This window comes from Lineus longissimus, chromosome 19 (assembly GCF_910592395.1).
Source record: "Lineus longissimus chromosome 19, tnLinLong1.2, whole genome shotgun sequence".
In the NCBI taxonomy this organism is placed as follows: Eukaryota; Metazoa; Nemertea; class Pilidiophora; order Heteronemertea; family Lineidae; genus Lineus; species Lineus longissimus.
The window spans coordinates 11,622,256-11,647,189 of NC_088326.1; the positions used below are offsets into that span (position 1 = coordinate 11,622,256).

Consider the following 24,934-nt stretch of genomic DNA (forward strand, 5'->3'; position numbering starts at 1 on the left):
TCCTCCTTCTTTTGGAGTGACTGTCTGATGCCAAACGCATCGCCTGGTACTCTGCATAACCTTGCAAAATAACGTAGATCTCGGGTGAAAACAAACAGAACTGAAGACTGTACGAAAGAACAACCAACCCATCCAACGCCCAACATTGAGTTCAATAATCTAACAACAGAGAGCGCTTCGGTCTGTTCTTTGAATTCGTCCTTCCTCTGTTGCATTGTCCTTCTTTGAAGTAGAAAAACGTTAGACACGGAATAAATATGGCAAAAATGTACTTATATTCCAGTAGAAATTGATATTGGCAGTATAATGCTGAAGTTTCATGGGATGACATGACTTCTAAAACTATCAAAAGCAGAGAAAAAAGGACAGATTCAAGGAAAATTCTCCCAACTTAATAAACGTCATCAGGATTTTCGTGACGTCACCGGTAAGGACGGCCATATTGCGTCGCCTCACGAAAGGGTATCCTCTGAAATTTTGCCCAGATTTTGGGTTGAAATTCATTCTAAAACGATTCATTCAATCAATGTGCAGGAATATTTTGGTAAGTACGTGACTCACGGATTGAAAAGGTTGGATAACATATGTTCTCAGTTCTTTTAACCGCAAATTACAGGAGTTTTCATTCATGCGATCAGTGACCAGGCGTGTTCTTTCTGTCGGGTTCTGTACAAAATACACTACAGATGTACAGCAATGTACTACGGTACAAAACGACCTTCATTCATGTGTTCATTGTTGCTTTTCGGTGTCTTCTTTTGCCCTTTTCCGGCTCTTGTGCCCCTCGATAAGACTGAAGAACTTCGAAAGTAGCTGACCAGATGATGGATTGTTCATTTGCTGTGTAATAAAATGGCAGAAAAGTTACAAACATGTCGGATCAGTCTCACTCTCGACTTGGTCTCTCTCAAAACAAAACCAACCAGGGGCCGGGGAAACACCTAGTTCCAACTGGCAACAGTCATAGGCTACCCGTTGACTGTATAAACTCGACTGTGACAAAGCCAGTAGGAAAGGATTACAAAGAATAGTTCACATCGCACCAGTCGGAGGTGGCGTTGTTCAGACTTAGACTTGGACTTGGAGCAAACAGACGAATTCGAAGAAGTTTGTTTTGGCAGTGACCAGTCATACGTTTCACCTTGAACAAAGGATCGCCGTGTCTCTAGGCAGTGTCCAAAGTCAGCTTAGGCCTTCTGACATGTTCTGAGTGTGCGCATTTTATTTTAATTTTTGGCACTGATTCGTCTTCTTCGAATTCGTCAGATTACAATTTACATGCCAACAAAATAAATGTACAACAAAAAAATGGGACCGCACAGTCATTTGTGTGCTGCTGGCATGAGTGTTGGTTGGTTGTGGCTCTTGACAGCTTCCTCTGACTGGTTGGTAAGTGTACTCCCAGATACACCTGTACCACCTCGAGTCGGGTAAAATAAACCATGGTCACTGTCAAAGCATCAGACAATGGACCATTTCATCAAATGCAGACCAGGGCCAAAACAAAACAAACATCAAAACATGCACACTCAGTTTGTCTTTCTCAGAAGACCTAGTAAGTACTAAACAAATAATAGACAATGCCATAATGGCATAAGCCATTGGCATTGTGATCCTTCGTTTTAGGTGAAACGCATGACTGATCAGCACCCAAACCAACTTCTTCCAAATGATCCATCTGCAAACCATCACTTTTTCGAAAGACAACTCTGTTGCTGGACAGAGCAGAGGGATTTATGCGATGAGTTCAGCGGGATCTTAATAGTACACGTAAATGACGTAAAATTCAGGAGGTATCTATAAATGCTGCCAGCTGACCAGTAAGAATAGCAAAACAAGGCTGACCCTACTAATGCCTGGATAGTAATTACTAACACAGATTTATACAAGAATGCTGCATTCTTATTTTCTTGCTCGCCACCTGTACATGTATGAACCTATGTTGTATCATTCACCCTCGCTACCTGTTCCCTGGTATACCTAACAAAATGTGTATCAGCTGGTTGAGTAATGTCTTCCCGAGAAAGCGTAGAATAGAATTCATAAATATTTGGCTTGCAATTATCTTGTCAGTCGAGTCGTATATTTGTTCATACGAAATACACAAGTCAAAGGAGGGGATGATTTTACAGTGTTTTGCATGTGTTATTGTATTGTTATACGCAAGTATAAGAAGTACAGATGTAGGCCTCCAAAAATAGACCTGTGAAAAAATGTCTTTCGGCAGTGAGTCTTCTGGCACGGGTAAATCTGGAGTAAGCAACCTGGCACCTCCTGGGGCAGCTTGGCAATTTACTGGTGTCCTTTAGTTAGCTTGTCACCCAAACAAGTTGGAAATGAGTGATGATTTGTGTATTTTTGAAACGAGCTCGGCTATAGCTGCGCTTACACCACGAAATATTGGTGGACCAATTGCACTTACACCACCACATTGCCGCGACAAATTGGTTCGGCAATCCATTGCCGATACAAATTGCCGAGCGAATTTGTCCCACCAAGCTTGATGGTCCAAATTCGCCCGGCTTGTTAAAAGCTCGGCTTTGTCGTGGTGTACGCGCAAATGGATCGGCAATTAGCTAGTTAGATGGTTTGGCTCCAGGCGGCGCTTTCGAAATGGCGCTTTCTGCCAAGGCTTTCTGCGTTCTGCTTATTGTTTGCGCGCCATCTGTAGCCGGATTTTATAACTAGCTGCAGCGCTGGTGTAAGCGCTTGGTGGATTTTCGATGGTGTGGCATTGGTTCCCGAACCAAGATTGGTGGTCCATTTTCAGGTGGTGTAAGTGCGGCTTATATGAGCTGGAAGTAGAGTCCATCAATCTCTTTTGTTACGCAAGGTATTTCGATGCGCTAGGGTATTTTTCAATGGCTATACCCCGTTAAAATGTGCACTAGTCCTCCCTAGATAACAAAGAATGTACTTCCTGTTGGTATAAATGTAGCAGGCTGTTCTTATAACGTGCTTGTACACAGTCACAGTGTTGATGATATATCCAAAAGCCTTGCCATCAGTTTACCTGTAACAGTACCCTTTATTCTGATGACTTGAATTTGTCAACAGCTGTTCTTCATCTAGAAATGATCACACCGTGCCGTGAACAATCATCTGGAATCGGTAGACACGTACGTATGTCAGTTTTGAAATTGAATGGTTTTGCACTCAGCCTGCATTGTCAGCTGGTTGAATTGAAATTCGATTTCAACTTATGATTATGAATGAAAGAATGGATGGATTGAGATATTTCAGTGATCAGTAAGGGATCGATGAGAGAAACAGGTGCCACAGTTGGGAAGGGCCTCTAAAGTAGTATGTGCTTAGTGAATGAGGTACACGTGTGAGGCTTGTTGGTGTTGTGTCTCAGGTCTCTGACTAGCAGTCATGAGGTCCTGAGTTCGATCCACACTGGCACTGCCAGCATGAGACTCTGGGCTGGCCTCTTTGCCTTACATGCCTAACTCCACCCTGGTCTTTAAATGGGTACCAGTCAGAAAAACTGAGGTTGTAGCGCTGATTGATGAACTCATCTGTGTTCTTATTCTACTGCAGGGTTGATAAATAACGCGCATTGAGAATGTTACCGCATTCTCAAAACACTTTTCATAATTTATAAGAAAAAGAAGTCCCAATCACATATATTTCTTATTTTTTAAGTATCCAACCAGCTCAAAAAAGATATTGTGCGTGTAAATGAAGGGCATGTAGGGCAGTGTGATCATACGAATAAAATGAGGTTTCTTCAGAATGTCGATAATCTGTTCGATGGATACCAGGTTTTAAAAAGGACAGGACATCATCAGGTTGTATTGTTGTAATTAGTTTGATTGATTTGGTTCAGTGGGTCCCCTACACCTATTGATTAGGCACTTATTACCCCGATTTGGTTCAATGGGTTCAATTGTTACTTTTTAACTTTACAGCTATATTTTGATTAGCAGAAAATAGAAAAAAGCAGTTCTTTGTACGTGATGTATTGGCCGAGGATCGACATTGTCCTTTATCATTCCATTGGACGTTCTGAAGATGTGTGAATGGTGACATCGTGTCAGTTTCGGTTTGCTTCAATGAGTTCTCTAAGCCCTGGTCGATGCTGACCTCACATCGATTGGGGAGATTTGCCTATCAGCATTAGTCTGCATCAATGGGTAACGGATCCCTTGTCAATACCTGCTGCATATTGACCAGAATACCGGCCAAGTTCTATCTTATCGAATAGAGCACATACTCTGCCATTCAGCACGTTCAACAGGCAGGTCGCTGAGGACATGTTGTGCCATTCAGCACGTTCAACAGGCAGGTCGCTGAGGACATGTTGTGCCATTCAGCACGTTCAACAGGCAGGTCGCTGAGGACATGTTGTGACGAAAGTGCCTACGCTGCCAGCTGCATCATAGCCCCTCATAAACCCAGGCCTTTCAATTACGTGGAGACCTCTACACCCTGTATTTTTTTAACCTATTTTGGGGACATGCTTTTTTGCTTTTTAGCTTAATTTGGGGACATTTCATCGCGCCAATTTGCCTGAACAGCGACGTCATAAATCGAAGTTAGTGACTGATATCACCACATACACCTGAAAAATCATACTTTTAGGGTAAAAATATAAAATTAGGGCATTTGGATGAGATTTGGTTATGTTAGGGGTCAAAAACGCTTCGGGGGTCATATTATTTAAAAAAATTTTAAAAAAAAAAGACCTAATTTCGGGACATCCTGTACGGCTTACACCGTTATACGGTGTAGGAATTATGTATTAAATTGAGAGGCCTGAAACCTGTGTTCTCCACAGGGTTTTCTCAAGGTTGGGTGGTACCCTTGACGTATTCAAAAAGTTTTGCCAGTGGGCTACAGTGTCTCCACAAGGCTATTTGTCAGGGTGGCCCACCCTACCTTGGCAGCTTACCACCCTACCTTGGAAGAGCCACCCTACCTTGCTCTAGAACTTTGTGGAGGATTACTATAGGGCCACCCTTCCTCAAATTGCTGGCCACCCTACCTTGTGTTGCACACTGGTAAAACGTCATGAAAATCAAGGGTATCCCCCTACCTTGAGAAAACCCTATGGAGAACACTGATGCTACACAACGTAGGGTGGCCAGTAATTTATTTTAAGGTAGGGTGGCCCTCTGGAAACCCTTTTTAATTTACAAAAATCCAGAGCAAGATAGGGTGGCTCTTCCAAGGTAGGGTGATAAGCTATGAAGGTAGGAGGGGACGCCCTTACAAATGGCCTTGTGGAGAAGACTCGCAACAAAATTGGGCGAAAATATGAAAGGCATCGACTGTGTGGGGTTTGAACCAGGGGCCTCTTAACCCCATCATGTAGCCTGAAGACCTCCAGACCACTAGCATGACTAGACCAGGGTGACTCCTCTAGACCTACATGCAAACTGGGTTATAATTATGATTAGATTACTGAAGTTAATTATCGTATTTGTTGTCATGTTCACCCCTAGTCACAACCAGGATTTCCCTGTTCATGACATTGACCAGTTGAATTGAATTGATGACCATGTACAGCCTTGTTTATGATGACACAGACATTCTTAGTCATTGAACCCAAGCCATACACTACATGTAGGTGTTCGTAATCAGTGCACACTTCAATTATTTGTACGTGTAGTATAAGTTTACTCAGAATTAAAATACAACCGGACTTAATTATCTAGACTGGTTATACCCGCAGACAATTTATCTTTTAGTTGCAAGCATACTTGGTATAGCAGCAATAAAAATCACAGGTCATAGCAACAAAAATTACAGGTCATTGCTCAACAAAAATCACAATTTGTTTTTACGAGTTTTTTACATTCACTGACTGAGTCACTGATCCACAGACAGAGTCACTGATCCTGCATTGAATGTATTTGACACTTATTCTTGTACAGTTGAACCTCCCTTAGCGGACACCTCTCTATCAAGGACAACCTCTCTGTTAAGGACACTAGATTTAGTCCCAAATAGGATGTGTCCATTCAATTTGACCTCTCTATTAAGGACAGCAGTTGTCAGTCCTGTGGGTGTCCCTAATAGAGAGGTCCTGCTGTATCACCTAGGACGGTGTGACTGTGATATTTCTGGGCCTACCCACCCCCACAAGTTGCAACTAAGAATAGTCAAATTATTGATTGCTTGTGCAATACATGTCGTAAATAGTTACCTGTTGGTTGTGAAATCTTTGATACTTGCGTCACACGTTGTCATATTGGGTCACGTTGCCTATGCCATTTGTTAATACACTGCCGACAACGGGGCTGAACATGTGTTGATTGATAGGAATAGCTTGTGATTTGATGACAAAGGCTTGTGATTTCTACAAGGAGGTTGGAAAGTCGTGACTTTATTTAGTATTCTTTGAGGATGAGTTGGATGGCAGGAATAAGTACATGTAGTTGCGCTCGTGTTATTCAGGTAGGCTGTTTTGGTAGTATGTCCATGAACATGTTGTCCTGTTCTGTTGGAAAGACTGAACCAAAAGTCACGCTGTATTCCTCTCGGTTTACAGGCCTTTCAATTACGTGGAGACCTCTACACCCTGTATTTTTTTAGCCTATTTTGGGGATATATTTTTTTTGCTTTTTAGCTTAATTTGGGGACATTTCATCAGGCAAATTTGCCTGAACAGCGACGTCATAAATCAAAGTTAGTGACTGATGTCACCACATACACCTGAAAAATCATAATTTTTAGGGTAAAACTATAAAATTAGGCCATTTGGATGAGATTTGATTATGTTAGGGGTATCCTGTACGGCCTACACCGTTATACGGTGTAGGAATCATTTAATTGAGAGGCCTGGTTTATCTCTCAATACCTATGGTCTACACTTCATTTCTTTCACTCTCTTTTCAGTATTTCAGTGAATTCGATCATATGTACATTTACCTATGTGAATGGTGTTCGTTACCATCAAACTCACTTTATCACTTTCCCTTTCAGTCATCTTTATGTTGTAACGTTTCATTTCATTCACTCTCTTTCAGTATTTCGGTGAATGCGGTCATACATTTATGGAGTTCGTCACTGAGAAATTCAAAAACTGTTTCAGTCATGATCTCAAAGTTAAAAGTTAAAATTTCTAAGTTCTAGCATTGCGTTTCATTCATTCTCTTTTCAGTATTTCAGTGAATTCGATCATACATTTATGGAGTTCGTCACTGATAAAATTCAGGCTTTGACTGTTTCACTCAGTCATGATCTCAAAGTTAAAATTTCTATGTTCTAACACTGGTTTCATTCATTCTCTTTTCAGTATTTCAGTGAATTCGCTCATACATTTATGGAGTTCGTCACTAACAAATTCAGGCTTTGACTGTTTCAGCCATGATCTCAAAGTTAAAATTTCTAAATTCTAACATTGCGTTTCATTCATTCTCTTTTCAGTATTTCAGTGAATTCGCTCATACATTTATGGAGTTCGTCACTAACAAATTCAGGCTTTGACTGTTTCACTCAGTCATGATCTCAAAGTTAAAATTTCTATGTTCTAACTTTCTCTTTTCAGTATTTCGGTGAATTCGGTCATACATTTATGGAGTTCGTCACTAACAGCGGAGACTACTGCCAGGCACAACACGTGTAGACGCCTCATTGGAGGTTGTGCAGAGAGTCATCAAAGACAGACAATTCATCGCCACACTTCCAATGTTTACAAATATTCACGCATAAATCTGGATACTACCAAAACACTTCGAATGGGGTAAAGCGTCTGCTTAAGGACACGTACGCTTTCGTACACTAGGTGCATCCGTCAGACAAGGATATAAAAGAAGTCGTCTGGATTAATTTTTGGATATTTTCTGCGGGTTTTTGTCGATGTCCACGATGAAGACACGGAAACCGGAGCCATCCGAGATTGAGTACAAGAACATGCGGTTCTTGATCACCGAGCGACCGTCGGATGGCAACATGGAAAAGTTCATTGAGGTATGCTTCCTGGTTTAAAGGCCCAATTTGAAATTTGATCGGTGATATGAAACTTTTGACTCTGCAGCACTTTAAGGCATCTAATATGAGATTGAGAATACTTGTAGTGTAGTCTGACACAGAATTTACCCAGCTATTGGCATTGCTTAGATTTCCCTCTGTTTCTCACAGTCCACTGATCACTTCCATTGCAGGAACTTGACAAGCGCAATGCCAAGGACTTGGTGCGAGTCTGTGAGCCGACGTACAGCACAGACAAGCTGGAGACGCATGGCATCCGAGTTTTGGTAGGTATGACAACACCCTCCTCCCCAAGGCTGCGTTACATGTAAACAGGCATTGCATAGTTTTCATACCCACGTTTAACGCTCCAAAAAATGGGAGTAATTGGCCCCCCTGAATCCTTTTCTGCACCTGAAAATGCTCATTTCTGCTCCTACTTTGCATTACAATTGCCCATATTGTTTATGGAGCATACTAATGAGCATACCTTCCTCATTGAGTTTTCCCAGAATGGTCCATATCGCGCGAAGCTCGGGACGGCATGGTTGTCTGTTGCCTGTGCTTTAAAAGAGACTGGTACCATGCCTAGTCTCTCTTAAAGCACAGTCAACAGACACCCTATACCCCCTCACACTCAGAAACCACAAACACCCACCCCTTCCTGCTACCTACTTCTGGGTTCTCAATTAGCCAGGTCACAAAACTTCCTTCTTTGTACGTTGTAAAAGTACTCGTTGTAACTTCCTGGTTAAAATGGTAATATATTGTATTCTGTTTGCCCACCAATGATATTGTTATAATATGGTTTGTTACAGTTCATGCAGTTTGGCTAGCCCCTCTGTCCCCAATTGAATGAATATCCTGGTTGCAGGCAACAAAAAGCTTTCCTGAATCTTTTCTCAAATAATACTCGAAGACTCTAGTGCTGTGTTATGATCAGAATAGTGAGGATGTTGCATTTTGTATGGACTATCCAGGCAGCAATATTGCAATTCTTTACCAAATATCCGTAATTATAAGCTACCGTTACCTTGTTTGTCCAGGACTCCAATTGTTTTGCCAGTAAAAAATTGTCAGCAATTACCGGTTTTGTTCCCATGAAGACATGATCAAATGCAACACAATGACATCAAAGACGTAATCAACAAGATCGATGAAATCGTATTCATACAGGGTGGTACAAAAAAAGAATGATCATGTCTCAACCACAACTTTTGTGCTAGAACTTTCAGCAAATGAGGATAATGTCTCAAGGGTTTGTGTGCAGGGCCGGAGTAAGGAACATAACCGCTGTTTTCCTTTGGATGTTGTGCCAGTGGTGGGGAGAGGCAAAAGGAGCTGACCCTCTTCACTTGGTGCCTGGTGATGAGGTGACACCCCACCCCAGAGCTACTAAACACATCACAGACACAACTACCGCTTATCTGATGATGATGAAAGGCTGAGGAGATAAAGCGCTATAGATCCATATTCGTTCGACGTTCTGGTTCATTACTGTATATGATTATGATCGGTATTCTTAGCATATTCGAGATATAATTATCAAGATCAAGAATTGATCAGCTATCAACTATCTTATTTATAAAACGTGATGATGCTCTTACATGCGAGTATAAACTGTACGCCCGTTTTGAATGATCAAGAACGATATTACTAGTAGGCCAAACGATTGGTTGTCCAGCCCTGAACTGTGATAGAGATGGTATTAAAGATGACCTACATGCCCTACATGGACATAGTGCATTGTGTGGGCAGATATTCGATAGTCCCATTATTGGCCTTGTCATGGTGATGTTCATAGATTCTATTCTTGCAAGGATTATTTCTGACCTTGCTGTAAACTTGCTGCATACATCTACTGGCTTTGGAAGTCTGAAGTTGGGGGTATACATGTACTGTAGGTAAACTGGGCTAACAGCTGACCTTACATGGCCTCACACTACAGCGGTGTCAAAAGTGAGGTCCTACATAAAAAGCAAACCATGTAGGCCATAGATAAAATGTGGTAAAGCTAAGTGCAGTTCTTTCTTTCACTTGACCTTATGTGTCGCCCGTTCCTCACAGTGGTGTTAACATATGACATGAAGGGGAAAATGTAGGCTATGGAAGCATCAAGTTAAGGGGAAGGTAAAATGGGGTAAAACTTATTGCAGCCGTTTTGCATACTACTGTTGTGTTACAGTTACACATCATGTAGGCTAACTTGTAAGGAGAACGCTAGCCATGCTAGAGATCTGTCTTCACCCATTTTAACTTAGCTGAGAAGAAAGGGCTATTGTTTGCTAAATAATATTGCAGTAGGCCTACCTTTCCAAATGCCTTGCTTTGTTTTCTCATCCTTGACCCAGTCATAGGCCTTTGGGCTTGGTGTACCTGCACTGGTACTGGCACTTCTCCATGGTGTCCTGTTACTGCTTGAGGGCAGGTCGGAATTTCAGTACGAAACTGTAAACCCTTTTGTACTTGCATGACTTGAGGAGCATTCTGACCTCTCCTCAACTCGGAGTTGCTGAAGTTCCGTGATACTGGTCTTATGTCCAGTGAGACCATGAAGCCAACATAAATTCATGTTATTTTCATGGTGAGGCTGTCTTTGGATTGAAATAGATTTGTTATGCTCATAATGGACATGTGTTTGGGACATAACGTGTGATTGGGAACTCATCTCATTATAAATGGCACAGCAAGGTACAGCATGGGCTAGTATTCCTGTGTACAGGCTACAGCCTCTTCACTTCAGCAATAGATCTGTATGGTCTATTCCTGTGCACAACAAAGTGATTTATTTTAAATTCTCCCTTCAGAAAAATAGATGGTATGCTGTATACATCTATCACCATGCCAACGGGAAGGTGCCAGGCATGTTGGCATTTCAGACTCCTTCTATGAACTTAATAGCAGATTGGGTTACTTGGTGCAGCTGTAGGAAGGGGGGGCGTGCATGCACCGACCATCACTAGCCGCACCTACACCACCTGAAAATGGACCATCAATCTTGGTTCGCGAACCAATGCCGCACCATCGAAAATCCACCAAGCGCGTACACCAGCGCTGCAGCTAGTTACAAAATCCGGCAACAGATGGGGCGCAAACAATAAGCAGAAAGCGCCGCCTGTCGCCGAACCATCTAACTAGCTAATTGCCGATCCATTAGCGCGTACACCGTGACAAAGCCGAGCTTTTAACAAGCCGGGTGAATTTGGACCATCAAGCTTGATGGGACAAATTCGCCCGGCAATTGTGTACGCGCAACCAGTATTTTGTCTTCAGTTGAACATGTAGAAACCAGAGATATTCCAAGCACTGGACCATTGTTATGGTGTTTTGAGATAAGATAACTCTACTTTCATTAATGTAAGACCTCTTCCTTGATTTTATAAGGACAATGTTTAATGGGCACTAGGACAGCACTTGTCAGTCTCGAGGGTGACCTTAATAGAGAGGTTCTACTGTTTATTCAAAATCGTATGCAGATTCTTGGCAATGAGCTGGAGTGATAACTCATCCCTGTGACTCAGAGCTCGTAACGCGGATGCCAGAACTCCCGATGCCAATATTATGCAGCTCTTGCGAGCGTTAAGCATAAGTGCTGCCACATGTTGAGCATTCTGGGTACTTCTCTTAGTGCTGTAAACAAGGTTGGCTGATTCATCCTTGAACATCTTCTTCAAGGTTGCCATTATGCAATTTCTTAGAATAGAAGGCTTTAGTTAAAAAGTACAGGATTTGAAGTAATGAGTTTTTGGTTCTGTGATGCAATATGCATTTTCCAGATTTGAAAAATTATCCTGTTCTGGGTTATTCACTTGACTGGCTAAATAGCCTCTGCACAAGTACAGTGGAACCTCCCTTAGCGGACACCTCTCTATTAAGGACAACCTATCTATAATTACATAGTAAGTTTTGGTCCCAATTGGTTGTTTCCATTCAAGATAGATCGGTTCAAGATAGATTGATAGAGAGGTTCTGCTGTACATTTGTGTCATTGAGAATGGTCAGTGAAATCTCAATGTGGTTTGAAGTCCATGACTGATATTCCCACTGCTATTTGTGATGTTATTCATTATTGATTAGTAAAAGTGTTGTGATCTCATTCTGCATGATTCTGTGTGACTGTGAGTCATTGAGGTAATCATTGAGATCTACATGTACATTTCTGTAATTTGGCGGTGAGATGACCTCAGCTGCCTGGAAATCAATGTAATTGATGACATCATCTTCAAAAATGTGACCCGGGACAGCAAAACCAGGCAAATGTTGTATTATTCAAGGTATTTTAAAAATTTGTGTGGCCTATCATTATCCTCTACTATACATGTAATTTCAATCTGCTGACGTTGTGTGCTCCACCAGGTCAATCAAAAACTATCTCGAACTCCCACCCATAAACTAAGCAGATAATTGTTGAATTGTTTGTAAAGGCATAAATCAAGTAGTGAGTCTTTAGGTCAAGTGATCTCTTGTTCAGTGATAATGCATTATCCATGTAGTTCTATTATAGGTGATCAATCAATGATAGACCCAGTGAACTTCAACGACATACATTTGTCTATGTCCTGTAAATGATAATTTTTGTACTTTTATCCCCTTGGTTGGGTTTTTAGGTGCAAAATTGGACACAAAATAGCTATTGATGCTCTTTCTATCGAGTAAAATTTCATACCGATGATAAATGCATCAGTGATGTTGTAATGTTACACAGGTGAAGACTTTCACTAAAACCATGGTCCCTTGCCCCTGAGAGTTGAGCCTTAAGTGGCCCCTTAGCCCTGTCAAAAATCCAGTAGGGTTACCACGCTGATAATGATGATGATGATGAAGCCCAAAAATGTGTTTTTGACCATGATTTTGGCCAAAAAGTGTGATTTCCCCCTCAAGACAAATGTAGCTACAGGCCAGTGCCCCCCACCCCTTGGAACAAGCAGCGTGGGTCTCACCCACCTTGACATGTGCCTGTTTGTTTCCTAACTCAAAAGATCTTTCTCCTGCTCTTCCAGGACTGGGCCTTCGACGATGGTACGTCCCCACCAACCAAGATCGTCGACGACTGGTTCAATCTACTGAAGGATCGCTTTAAAGAAGAACCCGGGTGCTGTGTGGCTGTTCATTGTGTAGCCGGTCTCGGACGGTAAGAATCTTCGGTGTTCTCTATGTAGGATGGGGTTGAACACAGTAGTGCCCTGTGTGCAGTCGACACAGTAGAACCTCTCTATCAAGGACACCCTTTATTAAGGACACCCTCTATTAAGGACACCCTCGTGCTAACAAGTACTGTCCTTAATAGAGAGTGGCCTACTTTGCGGTTTTCGCACTAGGTTTGCTAGTAGTAGGGTTGAAACTTGAGTTTTCGCTTCCTGATTAGAGAGGTCAAGTTGAATGGAAACAACTCATTTGGGTCCAAAACTAGTGTCCTTTTTAGAGAGGTGTCTGCTAAGGGAGGTTCCATTGTATTTGTAGACTTGGCGTTTCTTTCAAGTTGGATCAAAGACGTATCAAAGTTGCCAAGAAAAAGTCAAAAGCGTGTTTTTAAAAGTGTCTGTTTCTATTCTGCAGCGCTCCAGTATTGGTTGCCATTGCCCTAATCGAGATGGGGATGAAATACGAGGATGCTGTCGATCTAATCAGGCAGTAAGTATAGAGGCTATAACAAGTATTAATTAATAAGTATGGATTAATCTATATTTGATTATAAATGTAAACATAAAAATGTTTAAGTCGCGTGCCTTTAAGTTTACCTTTAATCCGAAAACCGTCCTTCAAAAAGCCAAATCTTCAACAACTGCTGTAATGAATGGACATTCTGTGCCATCAAGCTCCGCCAGTGACTGGTTACACCGAAGGGTACCGCTCGCTGAATGTTGACTTTTACAGGCTTTAAGAGCCCAGTTTTATACATCAGAGTTTCCTTCTCCTCGAGACTGGTTGCCTACCAGGGCTAACGAAGCCAGTCCCCCCCCCCTGAAACAGGTGGCACTGGTTTACAGGATACCAGTGGCAATTAGGCAAACGTGATCTGGTATCACCTGTTCTGACCTGACCTGAGCCTGACCTCAGCAGGTGAACTGGTTGAGAGGCTACTAGTGATAACCAGTCTACCCTGCAGGCAACCTGTACCTGTAGCCTAGCCTGACCTAATCTAAGCCACCGCATACAAACTTGTGTTTTGCGATAATCTCTTCGATTTGTACACAAATGTCTCAAGATATGTTGACATTAAAAGTCGTTTTCTTCTTTTATCAAAATTCATTCAAGAACTTGTGTTCTGCGGTTTAAAACAAAGGTCTCAGGATAATAAATGTTGACATTGAAAATTCTTTCTCCTCTTTTATCAAAATCCATTTAAAGAACTTGCTTTCTTCAATTTGTACACAAAGGTCTCAAGAGAATAAATGTTGACAATAACAATTCTTTCTCCTCTTTCCAGAAAACGTCGAGGTGCAATCAATGCTAAACAACTTAGTTACTTAGAGAAATACCGTCCGAAATCTCGATTGAAGATTAAGGGCAACGGACAGAAACAATGCGTGATCCAGTGACTAACAGCCACGTTAAAGAATATCAATCTCCCCACGCGACCCTTGACCTTGTACTCTCCTGCGAGCAAGACATTTGATTGGACGCTGCGTCGGAACGGCTGGATGAAGTTAGCGAATGAACGCCCGTCGCCGAGACTGCACAGGAGACGAAATTAAACGTATTATTTCATAAAAGATTTCCGTGTCTCTCTTTCCAAGATCACGCACATGAAAACTTTTTAAAAAAATCACAGAATATATTTTGCATGACTTTTCCTAGACTCCCTACGACTTCTTTCAGGAATATCGACTCTGTCAGCCGACAGGACGTCTTTCTGCAGCAGCAACACACTGGTTACCATGGAAACTGACTGTTTACTGCCTTGACTTAGCATCTTTTATTCGGTTACCAAGGCAACTCTGTTTATTCTTCGTTGTTTGTTAGCAGGAGCTAGCGTGAGGTCGTGCTAACCATTCAATCTTTCACTGGGCAACAATAAACATCTTTTCGATCTGATGGGGATTTTTTCTTGATACTTTGATTTACGTGAGGCCAAACCAATGAGAATTTCTGTTTAAAAGGGCCTTACTCAGCTGGTGATCGTCAGCGAAGTCTTGTTAGTTTTGACATTATGAGACGCTATCACAGCGCAAAAGTCCTTCGTGAAAAGTCACCCTTACACCCCCTATTTGCTGGAATGGACTCACTAATTTGAAGAGTCTATGCTGGGAAGTGGGGGTGATCCAGATTTAGTGGAAAGAAACCGAACGATAGCCTTTTCTAATTTTTAACGTTACATTTACTGATTTGTTGTGTTTCTTGTTTGTTTTTTTCTGTTGCCATGGTCACCATTAGGCAAAGTAACTGGGGAGGTAATAAAATCCACCCGAAAAAAAACATCAACAGATTATTTGGGACAAGTATGTAAGTTTCAACGAACGTGTTGGCTAGCTTTGACGGCAAAATAGATGTATTTTTGTTATGAACTATTTGTCAGCGTTTTGTAAAAGGAGTGGTGGCATTTCATTCCAGATAGCAGAATCCATGCCAGATTTTATAAGTACCCCTCGGCGTGGCGGTCGACACTGCCCGACTCGATAGCGACGGTGTTGACACATTTTGTCGACGCGAGATTGTCTTCTCCTGGTGTCTGTATGCGTCGATTCAAAATTATTCTTTCGGGAAGCTAACTAATCGGTTGTTCTTGATTATTTTGGGGCTAAGCACCTCCCGGGCACTATGATATTATCCGATGAAATGAACTGTGTGAGACTTCTTCTGCTTATGTAATCGCAACCTAAAACTCCCTGGCATCATGCGGTGGAAAGCGGAGGTGCGACACTTTTGAGAATGTGTTTTACCCCGTACCACATTCATACCTCATCAAGTCCACATCCATTTTACCTCAATATAGTCAGTCATGTGTAATCTATAAAGTGCTTTGTACATTATACAGCATTCGGACTTAGTTAGGATAAGCCAGTAGATTTGTTTGGTCTAAGTTTGTACCTCTGTGAAAGTGACGATTTGAAACGTTTCATTTAGTAAATTTAGCCTCATTTGATTTTAGGGATTTTAGGTTGAAGATGAAAATGGCCAAATCCTTCAGTTCCAAGGCTTGGTGGATTTTCACCGTCCATCAAAGACCTCACACCCCTAAATTCTTTAGTGAGATTATCCAATTCCACTTGTTGTTCCTTTGGTTTAGTTCATAACAAAGGTTCCCAGGGGTGTTTAGCTCCCTGCTTGGTGTAAACATAACTCTTGACACTGCCGTTTCTCATTAGCAGGGAGTCTTATCTTGGTGCTGAAGTTTAGTAACTTTTCGCTAGCACCGCTAAAGTTTAGATATAAAGTTTTAATATCACAAAAACATCTGCAATTTGGGATATATAGATATCCGAGTGTATTAGAACCAGTATTTTCTGCTTTACTCCACCTGAATTGACATTAAAACGGTGTTCTAACAGGTATTTTGTCATAAGTTGATGTGAAAGTGTTCTTTGAAAAATTCCTTTGGTTTGGCCTGTTTTGAAACGGTTACAACTAAAACTGGCAGTTAGTTGAAGTTATTTCATGAATTGCTGGCACTATGACAGTGAGTATGGTATACCGTACGGAGACCAGACTGTGACATCATTATGTGGGCATTTTCGACGTCAATCCATGTCCTTGACCCTTCTGATACCGCCGACAAAGTGTCACAGGTGGATGACATGTAGGTTGATGTCACAACTCTTTACTTATTGTGGCCAAGACAAAATTTGCTACGTTTCATGTCCAAAATGGCATCTTTTTCTGTTGTGATGACATGTGCATGGCCTCTAATGCCAAATCTGATGTTATATCGGTTCCGTTATATCAACGCCCTTCCTCTGCATTGTGTGTATGCTTTCGGCTTCAGTTTGAACCTATTCCCAGACATTTGGGTCCCTGGCTTGTTGCTTGTTTTTCATCCGTAAGGGTGTAAGGTATACATTGAAATAGACATCTGGACCCAGTTGTTCAAAGCAAGTTTTTTCTCCAACTCTGTTGTGATTTTAACTTGGGGTTAAGTCTAATGAACTAAGACTAGTGATCTTAATGAATGGAATAATGCCTCGTCAAGGTAACACAGGTCAGGCCGGGTGTGACACAACTTCTTTTGAACAACTGAGGCAAGGCCAGACTTCGTCTACCACTGATATAATCATTGTGTTCAGCATTATTTTGTTTTAATTGTTTCGGCAGTGTTCCAGCGAATTCTTAAGAGCAGGGTGTGTGTTAGCTTTTTTCTCACATCTTCGAACAATAGAAAAGTTTTGGGGGTTTCGGGATGAAATGATTTGACCTACTTTTTGCAAAGAGCACTGAATTGATTTGCTACAAAGGGGAGTACACTACATGGTTGGGTTATAGACACAAAATTGAGTTGTGGCCTTAAAGGAGTACGCCTTTTGTAATTACTGGTGGTCGAGGAAAATAGAAATGCAGTTATACACAATGCCCTAGTGCAGTTATTATTCATACGAATTTGCTGAATCTTGTTCTTTTTGGTATCCTTACAGCTGTCTACATAACGACTTTGCCAAAAGTTATCTTCAGTACGTATTTATGCAATTGGAAATGTTCAAATTCAATTACAAATTTCAAATTTTTGATGAGCAACGTAGGCCTTTGGGGTAAATATTCCTGGAGATAACAAATGTCTTGAGCACTTTTGACTCTGGGTCTGAGGCCAGACGATTTGTAATGAATATGTCCTCGGTCTTTAGGTCACCTTGCTTTCTACTACCCAGCCTCTCCCCGGGAATGGCCATTGTCTATATAGGTTAAGAATTACTGTGGTAGGGCTTATGAATTTTTCACCTAGTTGCTTTTATAGATAGACGTAGGGGCAGTTGTCACGGTTAAAGCACTGTAGTTTAGTGTAACCACACATAAACAATTTAATGACTCAATTCACGATGATTGCTTTAAACATGCTAGCACTATTTTAGTATCAATATATATATATGTCCAGTTGTAAAACTAATGTTCTATATTTAAATTTCAATGTATTTTGATGGCAATTGTTGTCTAGATTGTGGACACTTGTTGTCTAGATTATGGACACTTGTTGTCTAGATTTTTGGACACTTGTCTTGATTTATGGACACTTGGCTGGATTTTTTGGACACTTGTTGTCTAGATTTTGGACACTTGTTGTCTTGATTTTAGACACTTGTTGTCTTGATTTTGGACACTTGTTGTCCAGAATTTGGACACATGCACATTTGTCTGTTAATTTGTGTGCTGAAAAAAAATCTCATTTTCCTGAGCCTGGTCAGGATGAAACTGATTCAATATGTGAACAACCTTGACTTAATGCCATGAATTGTCACGAAAAAAATACTGCGTACGCAAACAGGTTAATGAAATGAAAATTGCAGCAAAGGCCCGCTGTACTCAGCAAAAATAATGCTTCACGAAACAAAAACAGATTGGTTGAGGAATCTGTTGATTTTCCAGAAGTTTCGCTCAAATGTTTTTTTTCTGTTCGATGGCAAACAAAAAATGTTCTCTGCAAAAAGTTACTTTGAGAACTGGAACGCTGGAATATTTTATCTGTGAACATATTATCATAATGCAATATCTATTTAAGAACATTGCTCGACTGAAATGAATTTATTTTGAAGTTATTGTTTGAAAGTAAAGAATTGTCCTTATTTATACTTATAGGCAATCAAAATGTTGAGAAGTTTTCGGCATGCTAATTATCAAAAGAATGTGTTGAAACCTAATCATTATTGATAATTATTTTGTACATGGGCTTTGGTGCATGCAAATTGTTTATAGTTTTGTTCATTTGGCAACATGCACCAGACCCTGTCATTTGGCTCCAAGCTGTGTGTAAATTTTTAGCCACAAAAATATGATTAATATCCTGGCACATATTTATAGATTCAAATGTCTGTGGTTAATGTGTGGCGCACATGTATGACTAAGTTTGTGCTTACAGGAAACTAAATTTGTGCACACTGACAATGATAAAATTTGTGCACACTGACAACTATAAAATTTGTGCATACTGACAACTATGATATTTGTGCATACTGACAACTGGGAAATTTGTGCACACTGACAACTATAAAATGTGTGCACACTGACAACTATAAAATGTGTGCACACTGACAACTATAAAATGTGTGCACACTGACAACTATTAAATTTGTGCACACTGACAACTATAAAACTTGTGCACACAGACAACTAAATTTGGGCACACAAACAACTTGATTTGTTAACAGACAACTTAATTTGTGTACACATACAACTAAATTGAGGAAAAAATGGTCTCAATCTGCCCTGTTGATGAATCCGCATCACAATTTTTCTGCCGTTTCAAGTCTAATTTGTGGTTCAGTCGCATGTGTGCGCCATGCTCAGTGGTATTCTTCCACCAATTGTTTACACAACAATATCAAAGGCTTGGTACAGCGGGATGGGGGGGGGGTTAACACCTTATTAGAAGTAAATAAATAATGGCAGTAGTCATTGTCTGATGAAATTCTTCTGGTTATTATGCTCATGTCGTTCACAATTCGATTGACTTAAAATTGTACAGTTATTTTTGTTATGTAGTTATTTTGTGTCAGTGGGATGGAGCATTTTACCAGAATGCCTGGAGTCAAATTCTTCACCCACTGAAAATTAGCCACCTAGCGCAGGGCTTTCCGACTTCTCAACTGAGCTTGCTGGTAAAGGTGTCTGATGTAGTCGAGATAATGTGGCTAACAGCATTAGAAACTTTAATTTACTTTTAATTTTGTGAATTTTTTTTTTGTTTTGGTGGCATGGAGCTGCATGGGTCAACATCTTGAGACCCCCAGAGCATCTTATATCTTGCCCACCTTGGCATCCCCGGAGTAACTTTGTTTGGTTCAGCTTGGCGCCCCAACAATCTGGTTATATTTGTTGAAAAGCCCTGCACCCCAACAATCTGTGTATAAAAGTTAGAAAGCCGTGCGCCCAAGCAATCTGCTCCGAGTGGTTTGAAAGTCCTGCGAGTGTGTGAAGGTGAGGCCACTATTTTGTGGTGATGAGAAAATAGTGGATCGACAGGAGGTTATCCATAGGTCAGGGGACGCTACATTGTCGGTTGATAAGGCTGCCACAAGATGATGTAAATTCCTTTGTTATTATCTACACCCGGGCGTTCCACATTAGAAAATTGCAGGGAGCTGTTTTTCACTGTCCTGAGTGACTTCGGAGAGCTTGATAACCTCATGAGTAAGGGTTGAAATAAAGTTACAGACAGAAGGATTTTGTATCTGTCCCTAATTTTCATGGAAAACTGTACTCCTTTCCAAAGATAACCACAGCAGGACAACTTGGTAACTTGGGATGCCTGCTGAATTCTCGGCAAGATGGGAAACCCAATTCTCCAGACACTTCCCTTGTTTATGATGACATATCAGTGGTATCAGATGATTAAAATGCTCAAACTGCACACTTTAGGGTTTAAAGGCTTTATTTTGAGAATCATATTATTTCCAATTTAATTTCAAAAGTCAAGTACCCAGTACTTCAACTTGCCACTCCAGCAGTACATGTGTTTCAAATCTGTTGATTTCAAACTGTCAGGGTCTCTGGTGATATAATTGGGGGGAAAAATAGAGCCCGTTCAAAATTGCGAAATGGTACACTCAATTCTTGATGGAAACTGCTCAGAACCAAACTGGAATTGCATGATCAGAAACAGAGTGTGATTTTAAGATATATATTGGTATATGCTTTTATGTATATATAAGAAGGCGGTATTGTATGCATGTATATCATATTGTGCTAATCGGATAACTTATATGAACTAGGGAAAATATTTTGTCAGGTCGCTCCTAATCGGCTTATTATCAACTTGAAGTAATATTTGGTCGATGCTCGACTTGTCCAACACCATCACCTAAGATATGGAGTCCTGGCCTCGCGTCTTCTTTAAAATACAGGAAACATACAAAATATTTTGGATCAAATTGAAGAAATTCACGTCGCACATTTCAGAATTTTTTTTTAACACATTAATCAAACTTTGAAGAAACATTGTTTGAACACTTACGATCATATCTTCTTGAATTTTTTTTCCATCCACGCTTCTGTTTCCGAGAAAATGCGAGAGCTGGATGCCGTCTGCTTGAGTACGGGGTTGGGCAAGTTAATTGTGATTGACAGTTCGCTTCCTAGGCAATTAGTGACAGTAATCATGCTCGGTTGCGGCCGCAATGTATTTGGAGTGTTTTGATTGGCTAGCCTTTGACCTTGAGGGATAGTAACCTTGACCTTTACATGATAGGCCCTTGACCTTGTAAAATATGCCAGGATACTGGAAGAAACAAGAAATTTTTGGCAAATTTACATGTCCAATAAGTCGTCAAGATAACCATAGCTCAAAGTCTAAGGCGAATTATGCACTGTATATGATTTGATGTTCAATGTATTCTTTATTAGGCCACACCAATTTATTAGTCGGGACAGCGGGGGGCTAGTCACTCTTTCCATAGACAAATGAAACTACATCAAGAACATCTTGGAGTGAAAGAAGGAAATGACAGGGCTCAGTCCAAGGTTTTCCTTGCTTCCATGATGAGGTTTTTTGGCACCCCACAAACCAACTTTTAAACTTTGTGTGGCCTTGATGTTTTCGTACTGTATATGTGTTGATAGGCATGCTGGCCACCACGCTTTGTCGTGTGGCTTTTTGGCGTAAATAAATGCTTTGTACATGTAAAGGTATAATGGAATAATTGTCACAAAAAATAATCAAGATGTGATTTTCTTTATTGTGTGTTGTTTGATGGTTGATATGGTAAATGTGGAAAAAATATAAAGAACCTAGCAATAGCTCATAGGTGGATATCTCCGTTTACAAAATGACATCATTCTGATGTCACGCATAGCTATTAACGCTCTTTTTATGCGTGCAGAAATGGCGCTTAACAGAGGATGGTGCGACACGAGAGTATTAACGTCACACAATCTTTGTTACGTTCATTTGGATACAAGGAGTTTTTCCCGCCAACTGGTCACTTTTAGGGACTTTGAAAACTCCCCATTTTACGATTTGGAGGCTTCCCTATGCCTCTTTGGGTCTCTATTTGATGATTTTAAAAACATTTGTCATAAAACCCAAACTTGGTAAACTATGATCTTGGAAGTTTTGGCACTGATTACCAACGTCTTGGTATGAGAGGCCCCCAAAGGGTGACCTCGAGGCCTTCATGGGGCATTACACTTCATGGAAATATCAGCTTGAACCAGATGTATAAGAGCAGGTCTTCAGCTTTGTGACGTGTATGGATTTGTTTGGTGTTGCCATGACGACATGGACGTAACTTAGGACTCGACTGATGACAAACATACATGTACATGTAATATCAAGTTGATTTTAAATATATTTTAAAAAAGAAATAAAAATTGGAAAATGTTTAGAATCTCACTCTGGCGTTTCTTTATTTCATATTGTTACAATAAATGCTGTGTCACTAGTTGCGAATTGCAGCTGTTTATATCCCCTGTTGAAGATATCATGTTCAAATCAACATCCAAGGAGAACTGAAATCCTCGCCGACCATTGAAGATTTCTCACCAGGCCCATCTTCGAAAAAACGTTTTTGAAATCGTCCTAAAGATGTCGAGTTGTTTGTATGATCGACTTCTCCAAGGACTGGAGAACCCCATGTCGGCTTTTGACCACTGTAATTCGTGGGATGGAAATCGGCAAGAGTGGCGGGGGTACAACCACTGTATTGTCAATTGAACAGCAAAAGGTTAAGAAGACGATGGCTCGTTTTTGTTAGTCCGGTAGGTAGCAGGATTCTTGAAGGACCCATGACGCCCAGCCCCTTCCAAAAACTTTTTAGCCCCCTGGATTGATTCTCTAGCGATTACATCCTTTCCGTTTTCAAACTCGTATCTTAAAGCGTCCGATAGTGATTCGGCGTCGAATGTGGCATAATGTGCTGATCGTCTGTCGGCACGTAAACACTCCTGAGGGAATTCGGCGATGCTGTGAGCGAGCTGGATGGCACATCCTAGTGCTGAAAAGAATATATGAGAAAAATTAGGCTCAATTGAATGTGGAATGTGGAATTCCAAAGCGCATGGTTAGTCAGCAAGAAAGGAGGAATCAAATTTAATGTGAGTTGTTATGTATAGTGCTTTATACTCTACAACTGTTCAGTTCTGAGTTGGTCATCAAAACGCAAGTGTCGTATTGCTGGGGAATGCAAAGAAAAAGACTAGTAGCACAGCTATAATTGGGGTCAGAATGGGATGGTAGTGATTCCAAACTTTGACCATAGGATCAGACATTTCTCTATAAGGTTTCAGGCACTCGAATCACCCCCTCCCATCACGTTCCCTTGCACACTAGAACTTGTCCAGAAACTCATTCTTACCTGTACCTGTTGATACCATTTTATTCACGAGACCAAACTCCATTGCCTCCTTGGCAGACACGGCACGGCCTGTCAAGATAAGATCCATGGCCCGAGCATAGCCAATCAGTTTTGGTAAGCGAACCGTTCCACCATCAATCAAGGGTACCCCTGTAGAATAAAATATATATTTGTGAGATGTCTTTAATGGAGTATTACCTCTTGGCCTCCAACGTTCTCCAGACACTTTTCAGATGAGGCCGAGTCAAACACTATCACACTGATTTGAATCCATGAAGCACAAAATAGTCACTAAGACTGGATGGAAACTCTTGTAACTGGAGCATACACTATACTTCAAATATGATTTAAAACTTTTGGTACCCATGTCCATCTTACCAAATCGCCGGGAGAACACACCCATGACGGCAGTCTCATCGGCTACCCTCATGTCACAGAGTAAGGACAGTTCCAGGCCTCCAGCGACCGCATATCCCTCAATAGCCGCAATGATAGGCTTATCCACCAACAACTTGGGTGAACCCTGCAAGGTAGTGTTAAATGTGTTGAAAAATACAACTTTCCAGGTAAGTGCTGTTGTGGTGAAATTTGGCTGAGTGATCACAATGTCTAGAACTCATAAATTAGCCAGCCACCCTGATGAAGCCTATATATAGAGGGCCGGAAAAGCGTGTTGGTGAGGCAACACAACAGCCCATCAATGGGGATCAGTGGACATTATCGTTCACTACAGTTGCGATCCCAGCTTTAGTTCGGTCATTAAAGCTCTTTGAGTCTTTTAGGGAGTTCTTACCATTGGCCCATACTGGCCATAGTTGGTAGATTCTTTCAAATTAGACAATGTATCCTCCGGATTTTGAAGGTCGTACCCAGCACAAAAATTCCCTCCTGAAATATAACAGACATATATTTCACAAACTAAGGGGACAGTTCATCTGTTCCAAACCACTGGCGTGCAGGTCAAATGAATTTGGTGTGCTATGTCCATGAAACTCCCCTACATACAAGCATTGTTTGTCAATGTCTACGTAGCCTCCCTCCTGAATATTCAATTTCATAAGTTGCCTGAACCTTTCTGAATTTCTCAACTCAACAAACAACCCAGAGAGACGAAGTCTTCACCTACCCTTGCCATGTAAAACTGCCACATGCATAGAGTCATCATTTTCAAAAGCTTTCAGGGTTGTCACCAGTTCTTTAGCTGTTGCCTTGTCAACGGCATTCCGTTTCTCTGGGCGGTTGATGGCAATGAGACAGACTTTTCCAATCTGCTCTTTCACCACCAGGGGCTCTGAAATTTGTCAACAAAGGTCTCAGCAATGCGGTACCCCAGCAATGCATGTAGAAATGTACACATCAGATAGGGCCTAACATTTCTGCATGCAAATATGCAAAGATTTTACGTTGACACAAAAAGTTAACATAAGATATACATAATGTGTATATAAATCTTACTATCTATTGAGTGTGCGAATCTTTTAGCAGCACTAAATATATATTTTTGGACGTTTTGAAAACAATTTGGAAAAATTTTCGTCTGCAAGGACGCAGCCATCTTGTTTAAATATCACGTGATTTTTACT

The 24,934-nt window shown here is 41.0% G+C and overlaps 2 protein-coding genes across 3 annotated transcripts; one reads left to right on the forward strand and one right to left on the reverse strand.

The window, feature by feature from the left end:
• Positions 1-431: 431 nt before the first annotated feature.
• LOC135503349 (protein tyrosine phosphatase type IVA 2-like) lies at positions 432-22,390 on the forward strand. 2 transcript variants are annotated; one of them, XM_064796901.1, is made up of 6 exons: positions 432-544; positions 7,499-7,920; positions 8,115-8,207; positions 12,921-13,051; positions 13,477-13,551; positions 14,348-22,390. In XM_064796901.1, exons 2-6 carry the CDS (start codon positions 7,810-7,812, stop codon positions 14,457-14,459), a joined length of 522 nt encoding a protein of 173 aa, XP_064652971.1. In that variant the 5' UTR covers positions 432-544; positions 7,499-7,809; the 3' UTR covers positions 14,460-22,390. The 2 variants fall into 2 exon arrangements, with proteins under 2 accessions (XP_064652971.1, XP_064652972.1); XM_064796902.1 differs by lacking the exon at positions 432-544 and adding an exon at positions 6,247-6,405.
• Positions 22,385-24,906, reverse strand: LOC135502826 (enoyl-CoA hydratase EchA19-like). Its single transcript, XM_064795930.1, has 6 exons — positions 24,807-24,906; positions 24,478-24,642; positions 24,145-24,239; positions 23,730-23,874; positions 23,352-23,501; positions 22,385-22,991 (listed from the first exon to the last, which is right to left on the reverse strand). The coding sequence occupies exons 1-6, from the start codon at positions 24,904-24,906 to the stop codon at positions 22,723-22,725; spliced, it is 924 nt and encodes a 307-aa protein (XP_064652000.1). The 3' UTR covers positions 22,385-22,722.
• Positions 24,907-24,934: the final 28 nt, after the last annotated feature.

Excerpts from the sequence above, each read along its gene's own strand:
- LOC135503349 (XM_064796901.1), top strand. The coding sequence starts at position 7,810 with ATGTCCACGATGAAGACACGGAAACCGGAGCCATCCGAGATTGAGTAC. Across the intron at positions 7,921-8,114 it reads ACATGGAAAAGTTCATTGAG|GAACTTGACAAGCGCAATGC; the intron begins GTATGCTTCCTG and ends CTTCCATTGCAG. Across the intron at positions 13,552-14,347 it reads GCTGTCGATCTAATCAGGCA|AAAACGTCGAGGTGCAATCA; the intron begins GTAAGTATAGAG and ends TCCTCTTTCCAG.
- LOC135502826 (XM_064795930.1), bottom strand. The coding sequence starts at position 24,906 with ATGGCTGCGTCCTTGCAGACGAAAATTTTTCCAAATTGTTTTCAAAAC. Across the intron at positions 24,240-24,477 it reads GGCAGTTTTACATGGCAAGG|GAGGGAATTTTTGTGCTGGG; the intron begins GTAGGTGAAGAC and ends GTTATATTTCAG. Across the intron at positions 22,992-23,351 it reads AATGGTATCAACAGGTACAG|CACTAGGATGTGCCATCCAG; the intron begins GTAAGAATGAGT and ends TATTCTTTTCAG.